General features: G+C 36.3%; 1 protein-coding gene across 5 annotated transcripts in view; it reads right to left on the reverse strand.

The window, feature by feature from the left end:
* Nucleotides 1-1,589: 1,589 nt before the first annotated feature.
* PCNX4 (pecanex 4) overlaps nucleotides 1,590-14,859 on the reverse strand; it is a 55,469-nt gene continuing 42,199 nt past the window's right edge. For all 5 annotated transcript variants that reach the window (XM_087448422.1, XM_087448424.1, XM_087448423.1 and 2 more), the window contains one exon: nucleotides 1,590-2,317. In XM_087448422.1, the coding sequence (XP_087304548.1) occupies nucleotides 2,066-2,317 (252 nt within the window). In that variant the 3' untranslated portion in view covers nucleotides 1,590-2,065. The remainder of the gene's footprint in view (nucleotides 2,318-14,859) is intronic.

A 14,859-nucleotide genomic window follows, 5' to 3' on the forward strand; every position in this document is an offset into this window, starting at 1 on the left:
TAAAGGGAAAGCATGGCTGGGCATTATTATAATAGTGAAAATCCTTTTTTTTTTTTTTTTTTTGTGAGGAAGATCAGACCTGCACTAACATCCATGCTAATCCTCTTCTTTTTGCTGAGGAAGACTGGCTCTGAGCTAACATCTATCACCAATCTTCCTTCTTTTTTTTTTTTTCCCCCAAAGCCCCAGTAGATAGTTGTATATCATAGTTGCACATCCTTCTAGTTGCTGTATGTGGGACGCGGCCTCAGCATGGCCGGAGAAGCGGTGCATCAGTGTGCGCCCGGGATCCAAACCCGGGCTGCCAGTAGGGGAGCGTGCGCACTTAACCGCTAAGCCATGGGGCCGGCCCGTGAAAATCTTTAAACAACTTAGAATGCCCATTATTTGGGGGATAGTCCAATAAACTGTTACATCTATCAACGTTATGCAGTCATTAAAACTGATCATTACAGTGTTTTTAATTGTATAAGAAAAATTTCCGGGGCCGGCCCCGTGGCTTAGCAGTTAAGTGCGCGCGCTCCGCTGCTGGCGGCCTGGGTTCAATCCTGGGCGCGCACCGATGCACCGCTTCTCCGGCCATGTTGAGGCTGCATCCCACATACAGCAACTAGAAGGATGTGCAGCTATGACATACAACTATCTGCTGGGGCTTTGGGGGAAAAAATAAATAAATAAAATTATTAAAAAAAAGAAAAAAAAAGAAAAAAAAAAAAAGAAAAATTTCCTAGGTGACAAAAATATATAAAATTGTCCAGCTAGGAAATCTCAATTATGTAAATCATAAACCTGAGCGCTGAACTCAGATGTAACACCAAACCCTATCTTTTTAAATTACCATACTATATTGCTTCCAAAAAAAATAACTAACACAAATCTCATGAATTCATTAATGGAAAATTAGTCCAAAAAGTTATCCTTTAACATTGCTGATTGAACTTGTTCCACATGCTAAATAAATGGAATAATAATAAAAAAAAACCTAATTAGCACATTTAAAATAATTTCAATCATTTCTAAAGAGAATGTATTACTGTATTACCAACCTAGGAGGCTACTAGAGATTCAGTTGGAAATAAATAAGGGGTAGAGGAAATTCACGTCTCAACTGATACAGACTCATTGTTCATCCTCCTTGTAAGTACTTGTAAAAAGTTCCTAAGCAGCAAGAGAGCGAAAACAAAACTGTGATCACATTATGAAAAATCTTCCTCCCATCTCTTTATGCCTTTAGTTTAGATTTCTTAAAACACTAGTAACTGGTAGTTCTATTGGGTAAGTCACTCTTCAGAAGCAGTATATTCAGTTGAAAATAAATGCATAAGGAGACAGATCTACAGAATGGCCTCTAGCAGTCATACTCAGATTACCCTAACGTTGCTAATCCTGTGAGTATTCATATGATGAATGGGATAAATCCTATTCCTTTCACATGTATCAAAAGGATACTTGGAAATGAAGGAAAAGATTTTATTGGAAGAGATTTTATTAAAAATTTCTAAGGTTTCTGAATTGAAGTATTTGAAAAGAAAATGAATAGATTATATGAAAACATTCACTGTTAAATGTTAAAAAAAAGCAGCACAAAGTTTGAAAATACTATAAAATTTTATTGTATTTAAAATAAATACATATATATTATATAACCTTCAATAAGATCCATTATTATTACTTAAAAACACAGATATGTATATCTTTTAAGCATGTAAAAATTATATAGTTGTTGACTTCTGTAAGGCAAGTCACCTATCACATATTAAAGAAAGCATTAAAAAATTCATTATCTAATATTATACAAATGTTTTATATTTACCAAAACCTACCACAAATCCACAGGGCACAAACATTGGCCAACTAGTTCTAACTTTTAACCTAGACATAAAGTTGTTTTTTTTTAACTGTTAAGATAGCTAAGAGAATCAACTGTATAGAGCTTAGCTTTTCTCAGGCATGGAGGAGAGAGAGAAGTCCAGGGAAGTTATAAGGAATCACATTGTCACTTTTCTCAACTGAAAAAACAAAAACATCTCATTTGATGACAACACATCTCAAGTCAAAATGGGCTCTAATACAAATGTATATGGAGAGGTTTTGAAGAATAAATTGGATATCCCAGGGGCGGATCAGCCGCTTGTACTGTGAGGTTTCTTAAAAGTAGCGGATGAGCTTGTATACTATAACGTTCCTCATCATCATTTGTGGCATAAAGCAATTCCCATGAGAGATTGGCCCACTGACCTCTAACAGCTTCGGCATTTAACTTCCCAACTTGGATCAGTAATTCTTGAAGGGTAAGTACTCTCCCAGTGTAAACTCCCTTTAAAGTATAAAAAGAGGGGGTGGGGTGGGGGGGGCAGGGGGGCCGGGGAGGCAGAGAAAAAAAAAAGAAATTATATTCAGGCCTTTATATTTTATTTATAAACACAGAGAAAAATTCCATTATAGTTAGGTGAACTTAGAAAGTGGTGTATTAAAATGTACACACATGAGTCGCTTGTCTTCAGAATCAGGAATCACTTCTATTTGGTAGTTCTCTGAATAAGCATGAGAGGAAAAATTCTCTGACAGCCATTTCACTCAGTGACCAGATGAGCAAAATCTCAGACACTTCTCTTTCCTTTCCTTCTCTATTCCCTCACCTTGTCTGGCCTCAGCAATGCATAAGTCATGAATACTAGTCAGTGAACAATCATCTTAACAGGCTCTTTTTAAAAACAGCTTTGTTGAGATATAATTCACATTCTATACAAATTACTCATGAAAGGGTACAATTCAATAATTTTTTAGTATATTCAGATACACACAACTATCACCACAGTCAATTTTAGAACATTTTCATGATGTCCAAAAAAACCCCTGTACTCTTTAGCTATTACCCTCCTATCCCTTCATTTCCCCAGTGCTATGCCACTAATGTACCTTCTATCGCTATAGATTTGCCTATACTGGAAATTTCGTATGAATGGAATCATATGTGGTCTTTTGTGACTAGCTTCTTTAACTTAGCAGAATGTTTTAAGGTTCATTCATGTTACAGCATGTATCAGTACTTCATTCCTTTTTATGGCTGAATACTATTCCATCATATAACTATACCACAACTCACTTATTCATTCATCAGTTGATATACAGTTGGATTGTTTCCATCTTCTGGTAGTTATGAATAATGCTGCCATAAATCTCCATGTACAAGTTTTTATGTGCCTCTATGTTTTCATTTGTCTTGGGTATATACCTAGGAGTGGCATTACCAGATCATATGGTAACTCTGTTTAATCATTTAAGAAATGTGATGTTTTTCCATTTAAGATTTTTAAAATTTCTTCTTTCAACAATGTTTTGTAGCTTTCAAAGAACAAGTTTTGTACTTTTCTTGTTAAATTTATTCCTAGGTATTTTATTCTTTTTGCTAGTATTGTAAGTAGAATTGTTTTCTTAATTTCATTTTTGGATTGTTCATTCCTAGTGTATGGAAATACAATAGATTTTTGTATGTTGATTGCGTAGCCTGCCACCATGTTGAACTTATTAGTTCAAAAATTTTTAGTGGATTCCTTAGATTTTCTATATATAGCTCATGACCTCTGTGAACAGAGATAATTTTACTTCTTCCTTTCCAATCTGAATGCCTTTTATTTATTTTTCTTGCCTAATTACTCCAATTAGAATCTCTAGTATAATGTTTAATAATAAAAATGGTGAGAGTGGACATCCTTATTTCATTCTTGATCTTAGGGGAAGCACCCAGTCTTTCACCAATAACTACAATGTTAGCTGTGAGTTTTTCATAGATGCCTTTATCAAATTGAGGAAGTTCCTTTCTATTCCTAGGTTTAAGTGTTTTTAATATGAAACAGTGTTGGATTTTGTCAAATGCTTTTTCTGGGTCTATTGAGATGATTATATGGTTTTTGTTTTTTATTCTATCGATATGGTGATTAAACTAATTCATTTTTGGATGTTAAACCAGCCTTGTATTCCTGGGATAAATGTCACAGTGTAAAATTCTTTTTATATGTTGCTGGACGCAGTTTGTTAGTCTTTTGTTAAGGATTTCTGCAACAATATTGATAACAGATATTGGTCTGTAGTTTTCTCTTCTGGTAATGTCTTTGTATGCTTTTGGTACAGGCTAATACTAGCTTTACAGAATGAGTTGAAAAGTGTTCCTTCATTTTTTGGAGAGTTTGTGAAGAACTGGCATTAATTATTCTTTAAATATTTGGTAGAATTAGGCAGTAAAGCCATCTGGGTCTTGGCTTTTCTTTATGGTAATTTTTTTATTACTAATTTAATCTGTTTATTTGTTAATAGGTCTGTTCAGATTGTCTATTTCTTCTTGAGTCAGTTTCAGTAGTTTGTAGGAATTTGTCCATTTCGTCTAAGTTATATAATTCACTGGCATACAAGTGTTCACAGTATTCCTTTATAACCACTTTCATTTCTACAAGGCCAGTAGTGATGTCTCCCTTTTCATTTGAATCCAGTATTTTGAATTTTCTTTTTTCTTGGTCAAATCAGCCAAAGGTTTTTCAGTTTTGTTGATCTCTTCAAAGAATCTGCTATTCATTAATTTTCTCTATTGTTTTTCCATTCTCTATTTCATAATTACTACTCTAATCTTTATTAATTCCTTTCTTCCGTTGGCTTTAAGTTTAGTTTGCTCTTCTTTTTTCCAGTGTCATAGGTGGAAAGTTAAGCTATTGACTTGAAATCTTTCTTCTTTTTTAATACAGGCATTTTAAAGCTATACATTTCCCTTTAAGGATTGCTATAGATGCATCTCACAAGTTTTAGTATACTGTGTCTTCATTTTCATTTATCTCAATGTATTTTTTAATTTTTCCTTTGACCCACTGGGACTTAGGCATGTATTGTATAATTTCCACATATTTGTGAGTTTCCCAAATTTCTTTCTCTCATTGATTTCTAATTTCATTTCCTTGTGGTCAGAGGACATATTCCATAGTATTTCAATCCTTTTAAAATTTATTTAGTTTGTTTTATGTCCTAGCATATGGTTTATCCTGGAGAATGCTCCATGTGCACTTTAGAAGAATGCATATTCTGTTGTTAGGTAGAATATTCTATAGATGTCTGTTTGGTATAGTTGGTTTATAGTGTCGTTCAAATCTTTTTTTTGATCTTGTGCTTAGTTGTTCTATCTATGACTGAAAGTAGGGTACCGAAGTCTCCAACGATTAATGTTGAATTGTCTATTTCTCTCTTCATTTCTTTCGGTTTTTGCTTCACCTATCTTGGTGCTCCATTGTGAGTTGCATATATAATTACTCTACCTTCCTGACAGACTGAGCTTTTCATCAGTATAAAATGTCCCTCAATCTCTAGTAACATTTTTTGTTGTAAAGTCTATTATTTTCTGACATTGGTATAGGTACTTCAGCTTTCTTATTTTTGCTGTTTCCATGATACACCTTTTTCATTCTTTTACTTTCAATTTATTTGTGTCTTTGAACATAAAGTGTGTCTTCTATGAAGAGCATATAGTTGGATCTTTTTTTTCAATCCAGTCTGACACTCTCTGCCTTTCATTTAGATGGTTTAATACATTCCCATTTAATGTTACTATTGATATAGTTGGATTTATGTCTGTCATTTTCCTTTTTGTTTTCTATACCTTGTCTTTTTTTTGTCCCTTTATTCCTCCTTTATTGCTTTCTTTTGCATTAAATGACTTTTAATAGAGAATTTTAATTTCTTTAATGATTTTTTAAAAACTTTTAAAAAAGTTATTTCCTCAGTGGGTGCTCTAGGGCTTACCATATATACCTTACCAGTGTCAGGTTCAGTTTATACTAACTTAATTCTGGTGAGATAGAGAAACAAAAATCCTATATAGTTATATTCTCTTTTCTCCCCTTTTTGTGGCATTGTTATCCACATTTGTGGTATTGTTATACATAAATGTTACAAGCCCTATAATATAGTGTTATAATTATTACTTTATATACTTTTATGTCTTTTAAAGAAATTGAAAGAGAACATGTATATATTTATTTGCTATATTCTTATCATAGCAATATTATATTATAGCAATATCATAGCAATATTTTGCTATATTTCTTATTTATCATTTCTAGTTTTCTTCCTTTATTCCTGTGGATTCAAGTTATTATCTGGAATCATTTCTTTTGCCCAATACAGCTTTGCTCCCACTAGCCTCCTTTCTGCAATTATTGGCAAATACATTACATTTCTATATGTTATAGGCCCAACGTTATATTATATACATATTGCTTTACACAATTGTTTTTCAAGTCAGTTAAGAGAAGGAGAAGAAATAGCATTTATATTGTTTTTTATAATTACGGGACCTTCACTAATGCTCTTCGTTGTTTTCTGTATGGTTTAAAATTATTGTCTGGGGTCACTTGTTTTCAGCCTGAAGAACTCCACTGGTATTTCTCATAAGGTGGGTCTGCCAGCAACAAAATCCTCAGTTTTTGTTTATTTGGGAATGTTTGCCTTCATTTTTTTTTTTTTATGAGGAAGATTGGCCCTGAGCTAACATCTGCTGCCAATCTTCCTCCTTTTGCTTGAAGAAGATTGTTCCTGAGGTAACATCTGTGCCAATCTTCCTCTATTTTGTATATGGGATACCGCTACAGCATGGCTTGATGAGCAGTGCATAGGTCTGTGCCCGTGATCCGAACCCATGAGCCCTGGGCTGCCGAAGTGGAGCACGTGAACTTAATCACTACGCCAGTGGGCTGGCCCCTGCCTTCATTTTTTGAAAGATAGCCTTGTTGGATATAGGATTCTTGGTTGACAGCTTTTTTAAGGCACTTTGAATATGTTATCCCATGCCTTTTGGCTTTCATTGTTTCTGATGACAAGTTGGCTGTTAATCTTATCAGAGTTCCATTAAAAACTTAGGAGTCGGGGCCAGCCTGGTGGCTTAGCAGTTAAGTGCGTGTGCTCTGCTACTGGCAGCCCAGGTTTGGATCCTGGGCGCGCACTGACACACCACTTCTCCGGCCATGCTGAGGCCGCATCCCATATACAGCAACTGGAAGGATGTACAGCTATGACATACAACTATCTACTGGGGCTTTGGGGAAGGAAAAAAGGAGGAGGATTGGCAATAGATGTTAGCTCAGAGCCGGTCTTCCTCAGCAAAAAGAGGAGGATTAGCATGGATATTAGCTCAGGGCTGATCTCCCTCACAAAACAAAACAAAAACTTAGGAGTCATTTTTGTCTTGTTACTTTCAAGATCACCTCCTGGTCTCTGACTTTCAGCATTTTTACTCTGATGTGTCTATTTGTATTAATTCTACTTGAAGTTTGCTGAGCTTCCTGGATGTGCAGATTAATGTTTTTTTGCAACACATTTGGGAAGTTTTCAGCCATTATCTCTGAATAATTTTGCTGCTCCTTTCTCTCTCTCTTCCTCTTCTGGTACTCTTACCATGTGTGTATGTTGGTGCTGTTAATGGTGTCTCACCTTTCTGTAAGGCTCTCTTCCTTTTATTCATTCTTTTCTCTCTCTCTTCTTTGGATTGCATAATCTCTATTGATCTAGAATCTTCAAGTTTACTAATTCTTTCTTTCACCAGTTCAAATCTATTGTTGAGTCCCTTTAGTGAATTTTTCATTTGGTTCTTTTTTTATAATTTCTATCTCTATTGATATTCTTTCTCTATTTGATGCGAGATTGTCGTTATACCTTCCTTTACTTTTTTTTATTAAGATATAATTGACATATAACATTATATTAGTTTCAGTTGTACAACATAATGACGATATTTGTATATATTGTGAAATGATCACAATTAGTCTAGTTAACATCCATCACCACACTTGGTTACAAATTTTTGTTTTTTCTTATTATGAGAACTTTTAAGATCTACTTTCTCAGCAACTTTCAAATATACAATGCAGTATTATTAACTATAGTCACCATGCTGTACATTATACCCCCAGGGCTTATTTATTTTCTATCTGGATGTCTGTAACTTGGACCACCTTTACCTATTTCACCCACCCCCCAAACCTTGCCTCTGGCAACCACCAATCTGTTCTCCATATCTATGATTTTTCTTTTGGTTTTTATTTTTTTTAGATTCCACATATATGTAAGATCATACAGTATTTGTCCTTCTCTGACTTATTTCACTTAGCCTAATGCCCTAAAGGTCCATCCATGTTGTTGCAAATAGCAAGATAGCAAGATTTCCTTTTTATGGCTGAATAATATTCCATTGTGTGTGTGTCTGTATGTATATACAGTCATGCACTGCATAATGATGTTTCTTTCAGTCAAGGACAGACTGCATATATGACAGTGGTCCCATATGATTACAGGGGAGTTGAAAAATTCCTATCGCCTGGTCATAGTCATAGCTGTCAGAATGTCGTTGCGCAATGCATTACTTGAGTGTTTGTGGTATTACTGCCCCTGAAGACCTTCCAGTGGGACAACGTGTGGAGGTGGAAGATGGTGACACTGATGATCCTGACCCTGTGTAAGCCTAGGCTAATGTTATGTGTTGGTGTCTTAGTTTTTAACAAAAGTTTAAAAAGTAGAAAAAAAAATTTAAATAGAAAAAAGCTTATACAATAAGGATATAAACAAAGAAAATACTTTTGTACAGCTGTATGATATGTTTGTGTTCTTAGCTAAGTGTTATTACAAAAGAGTCAAAAAGTTAAAAAATTTAAAAGTGTATAAAGTAAAGAAGATACAGTAAGCTAAGGTTAATTTCTTATTGAAGAAAAATATTTTGTTATAAATTTAGTGTAGCCTAAGTGTACAGAGTTTATAAAGTCTACAGTAGTGTACAGTAACGTCCTAGGCCTTCACATTCACCCACTACTCACTCACTGACTCACCCAGAGCAACTTCGAGTCCTGCAAGCTCCATTCATGGTAAGTGCCCTATACAGGTGTATCATTTTTATCTTTTATACTGTATTTTTACTATACCTTTTTTATGTTTAGATACATAAATACTTACCATTGTGTTACAATTGCCTACAGTATTCAGCACAGTAACATGCTGTACAGGTTTGTAGCCTAGGAGCAATAGGCTATACCATATAACCTAGGTGTGCAGTATGCTATGCCATCCGGGCTTGTGTAAGTACACTCTATGATGTTTGCATGATGACGAAATTGCCTGATGCATTTCTCAGAACGTATCCTCATTAAGTGATGTATGACCGTATGTATATATACACACATATATGTTCACACATATAGCATATTTTCTTTATCCATTCATTCATCAATGGACACTTAGGTTGCTTCCATGTCTTGGCTATCGTAAATAATGCTGTAATGAACATGGGGGGGTGCATATATCTTTTTGAGTTAGTATTTTCATTTCCTTTGAATAAATACCCAGAAGTGGAACTGCTGGATCATATGGTAGTTCTATTTTTAATTTTCTGAGGAATCCATAGTGGCTGCACCAATTTACATTCCTACCAACAGTGCAAAAGGATTCCCTTTTCTCCACATCCTTGCCATTACTTGTTGTTTCTTGTCTTTTTGATAATAGCCATTCTAACAGGTGTGAGGTGAAATCTCACTATGATTTTAATTTGCATTTCTCTGATGATTAGTAACATTGAGCGCCTTTTCAGATACCTGTTGGCCATCTGTATGTCTTATTTGGAAAAATGTCTATTCAGATCCTCTGCCCATTTTTTAATTGGATTGTGTTTTTGCAATTGAGTTGTATGAGTTATTTATTTTGACCTCTCATTAAAAGCCCTACACTTTTATTTTCCTTCCCTGACATTTTATGTTTTTGATATCATATTTAACCTCTTTTTTGTGTATGTATCCCTTAACTTCTTGTCATGGAGATAGATATTTTCAGTACTTTTATCTTTTGATCTTCATACTGGCTTCATAGGCGGTTGATCTGCTATGTTTACTGTATATTTGCCTCTACCAGTTATTTTTTTTTCTTTGATAATTTTCTTATTCCTATTTGTGGTCTTTTCTTATTATTTATTTATTTATTTATTTATTTATGTATGTATGTATGTATGTATTTATTTATTTATTTATTTATTCATAGATTTTATTTATTTATTTATTTTTCCCCCCAAAGCCCCAGTAGATAGTTGTATGTCATAGCTGCACATCCTTGTAGTTGCTGTATGTGGGATGCGGCCTCAGCATGGCCAGAGAAGCGGTGCATCGGTGCGCGCCCGGGATCCGAACCCGGGTCGCCAGCAGTGGAGCGTGCTCACTTAACCGCTAAGCCACGGGGCTGGCCCCTTCTTTTCCATTTAAATAAGTCCTTTTAACATTTCTTGTAAGGCTGGTTTATTGGTGATAAATTCTTGTAGTTTCTATTTGTCTGGAAAACTCTTTTATCTCTCCTTCCATTCTGAATGATAACCTTGCCAGGTAGGCTATTCTTGGCTGTAGGTTTTTTCCTTTCAACACTTTGACTATATCATGCCACTCCCTTCCAGCCTGTAAGGTTTCTGCTGAGAAGTCGGCTGATAGCCTTATGGGATTTCCCTTGTATGTAACTTGTTGCCTTTCCCTTACAGCTTTTAGTATTCTCTCTCTAATTCTTGACATTTTGATTATAATGTGTCTTGGTGTGGGCCTCTTTGGGTTCATCTTGTTTGCTGCTCTCTGTGCTTCCTGTGCCTGGATGTCTGTTTCCTTCCTTAGGTTAGCGAAATTTTCAGCTATTATTTCTTCAAATAGGTTCTCTACCCCTTTGTTGTAGAGTTGTTGTGTCCGTGAGAGGAGGTAAGTTCAGAGTCCTCCTATGCTATCTTCCCAGCAATCTATATATTTTGGATATTAATCTCTTATCAGACATATGATTTGCAAAAATTTTCTCCCATTTGGTAGGTTGCTTTTCATTTTATGGATGGTTTCCTTTGCTGTGCAGAAGCTTTTTAGTTTGATGTAGTTCCACTTGTTTTATTTTTGGTTTTGTTGCCTTTGCTTTTGGTGTCAAACCTAAAAAATCATTGGCAAGCCAACGTCAAGGAGCTTGCTGCCTATGTTTTCTTCTAGGAACTTAATGGTTTCAGCAGTTATTACATTCAAGTCTTTAATCCATTTTGAGTTACTTTTGGTGTATGGTGTAAGATAGTGGTCCAGTTTCATTCTTTTGCATGTGGCCGTCCAGTTTTCTCAGCACCATTTGTTGAAAAGACTGTCCTTTTCCCACTGTACATTCTTGGCTCCTTTGTTGTAAATTAATTAACCATATATGCATGGGTTTATTTCTGGCCTCTCTACTCTGTTCTATTTATCTATGTGTCTGTTTCTATGCCAACACCACACTATTTTGATTACTATGGCTTTGTAATACAGTCTGAAATCAGAAAGCATGATGCATCCAGCTTTGTTCTTTGTCAAGATTGCTTTGGCTATTCAGTGGCTTTTGTAGTTCTACACAAAATTTAGGATTGTTTGTTCTATTTCTGTGAAAACTGCCATTGGAATTTTGATAGGAATTGCACTGAATCTGTAGATTGCTTTAAGTAGTATGGGCATTTTAACAACATTAAAACTTCCAAACCATGAGCACAGAATATCTTTCCATTTATTTGTGTCTTCAATTTCTTTTATCAATGTCTTACAGTTTACAGCGTATAGATCCCTCACTTCCTTAGTTAAATTTAATCCTAGGTATTTTATTCTTTTTGATGCAATTATAAATGGAAGTGTTTTCTTAATTCCTTTTTCTGTTAGTTCATTATTAGTGTATAAAAATGCAACAGATTATTATATATTGATTTTGTGTCCTTCAACTTTACTGAATTTATTAGTTCTAACAGTTTTTTGGTGGAGTCTTTAGGGTTTTCTATATATGTCATCTGCAAATAGTGAAAGTTTTACTTCTTCCTTCCCAATTGGATGCTATTTATTTCTTTTTCTTGCCTAATTGCTCTGGCTAGGACTTCCAATACTATGTGAATAAAAGTGGCAAGAGTGGGTATCTTCATCTTGTTCTTGATTTTTGAGGAAAAGCTTTCAGCTTTTCACTGTTGAGTAGGAGGTTAGCTGTGTGTCTTATATGGACTTTATTATGCTGAGGTACATTCCCTCTACACTCACTTTGTTTACTTTTTTTTTTTTTTTTGGTGAGGGAAATCAGCCCCGAGCTAACATCTGTGCTAATCCTCCTCTTTCTGCTGAGGAAGACTGGCTCTGAGCTACCATCTATTGCCAATCCTCCTCTTTTTTTTTTTCTTCCCCAAAGCCCCAGTAGATAGTTGTTATGTCATAGTTGCACATCCTTCTAGTTGCTGTATGTGGGACGCGGCCTCAGCATGGCCAGAGAAGCGGTGCATCGGTGCGCGCCCGGGATCCGAACCCGGGCCACCAGTAACGAAGCTCACGCACTTAACCGCTAAGCCACCAGGCTGGCCCTGTTTACTTCTTTAATTATAGTTTCCTTCAGTCTTTTGAACACATTTATAATGGCTAATTTGAAATCTTTGTTAAATCTGACATCTGGTCATTTTCACAGGCAATTTCTATTTTCTGGCTTTTGTTCCTGGTGTATGGGTCAGACTTTCTTGTTTCTTTTCACGTTTTATAATTTTTGTTGAAACTGGACATTTTAGGTCACACTGTAGTAATTCTGGGTACCGATCCTCCATTCCCTCTGCCCCAGAGCTTGTTACTGCTAATTGCTTATTAGTTTAGTAAGTGGATGAATAACTTTAGTGAAGTTAATCCCTACCTTCACCCCAAAATGTGAAGTCTTTGATGATGCAACCTTGGGGAGTGCAGCCTGTGAATGCCCACAGCTACCATGGGAGGGCAGTGGTTTTGGCAGGCCTCTTGTCTGCTGAGTGCTCATACCCAGCTGTTAGGCTCCCCTGATTGCCAGCTGGTTCTCCACATTTTCAACAATGACCTGGGGCATAAATTGGCTCCATATACTAATCCAATTACATTTGGGCTCCTTTGAAAGAATAGCTTTAGAGTGCAATGTTTGAGATTTGTTTTGACCCCAGGAAAACTCTTCTCTGCTGTTTCTTTCCCTGGTTCTCTCTGTTAATCTACCCAGCCTACAGTTTAGCTCATATCTTTAAGGAATTTACCAACTGTCTCTTAATTATTTTTCACCACAGCCTTCACTGTTTTTGTGTGTGTGTGTGAGGAAGATCAGCCCTGAGCTAACATCCATGCCAATCCTCCTCTTTTTGCTGAGGAAGACTGGCCCTGAGCTAACATCCGCGCCCATCTTCCTCCACTTGATGTGGGACGCCGCCACAGCATGGCCTGACAAGCAGCGTGTTGGTGCACGCCCGGGATCCGAACCCAAGCTGCCAGCAGCGGAGCATGGAGCATGTGCATTGAACCACTACGTCACGGGGCCGGCCCCAGGCTCCATTGTTTTTGAGAGACTCTTAGGCTTCAATGTGCCTACACTATTTTGCAAATAAAGTCAGTTCCTTTGAGAACAGATTTGGAGCTCCTTTTTTTTTTTTTATGGTTTGCTTCTCCCACTGAGCAAAATCTCTGACCCAGGTCTCTGCATCTGGGGGTGAGACAATAGCATGCTTCTGTCTCAGTGACATCTCTGCCTTAGCTGATAAGCACTTGGTAGAGGGTGATCAGTAACCTCAGGTCTTCTTGGCTTGCCTCTTCCAGTGTGAAACCTCCACCTTATGAGTAGGCCAGGGTCACTAGGGCCCCAGTATTCTCAGTGGCACCATGCCTGGGGTAAAGCCTGCATCCAGTGATTGGATCGGCCAGAAGAGAATTCCCATCTCCTGACTACACATGCCCAGAACCTAGCCTCACAATAGGTAGCTGGCAGTAAAATGAGAAATGCTGAAGTCCTGCTCCTCCCAGGAAAACAGTTCTTCAACTGGGAGCTAAGGGGAGAGGGAGCCCTGTGTTCTTGACTATATCAGTCTGAATGGAGTTTCCATCTTACTGAGCTGGGAGGGAATGGGTCTTAGTTCAAATACTGCAGTCTCTCACTGTTCTTACTGGGTTTTAGTCAATTTTCTTGAATAAATGTTTCTTTATTTGCTGTATGCCTTTAGCACCATTTCCAAGACTTTAAATGGTTGTTTTTAAAAAATAACTTTCATCACTTTCACTGGGGAGTGCATCTGTGGAGCAGCTCAGGCTGTAATGCCAGATGTGGAACTTGCAATAAACTCATAACACTGAATCTTTCATATTGTGCACACTCAATGACATTTTAAATGCAATGAGAACAAGTACTAAATCTTAAAAAGTCACTCCCTAAGGAAACTAAGTCTTCCTTAATTTCCCCAGGTCAGATTTGCTGCAAATGAGGACAGATATCACCAACAAAAACTTTGGCACATACAAATTAATTTTTCTTCAGAGTCAAATCTAAAATGATAATTCATACACTTGAATTTGGCATAAGAATATAATCCATTTAGTCAAATATGCTAAAGCAATTACATTTACTTGGCTATCTTATGGTTTAGTTATTGCATGATGGCTACATAACATTTTTAATTGACTCCTATTAGATGCCAAACTAGATTATTTGCAAAAGCAAATAATCAGTCATTCTAGGATTGGACTATGTTGGCCATAAAGTCATGATTACAAATGTCTTAAAACTGTAATTAATATAGCCCTACCTAGAATGTTATATCTCTATCACTTAGTTCAAATACTTTATAACTGACTTCTATTCTTTAAGGTTAATTCATGAAAATGTTTAAAAAAACATTTTTTTTTATGGTGAGGAAGATTAGCCCTGAGCTAATATCTGTTGCCAATCCTCCACTTTTTGCTGAGGAAGACTGACCCTGGGCTAACATCTGTGCCCATCTTCCTCTACTTTATATGTGGGACACCTGCCACAGCATGGCTTGATAAGTGGTGTGTAGGTCCACACCTG

Source organism: Ceratotherium simum, chromosome 24 (assembly GCF_057802395.1).
Source record: "Ceratotherium simum simum isolate JZ-2026a chromosome 24, ASM5780239v1, whole genome shotgun sequence".
NCBI classification, from domain to species: domain Eukaryota; kingdom Metazoa; phylum Chordata; class Mammalia; order Perissodactyla; family Rhinocerotidae; genus Ceratotherium; species Ceratotherium simum.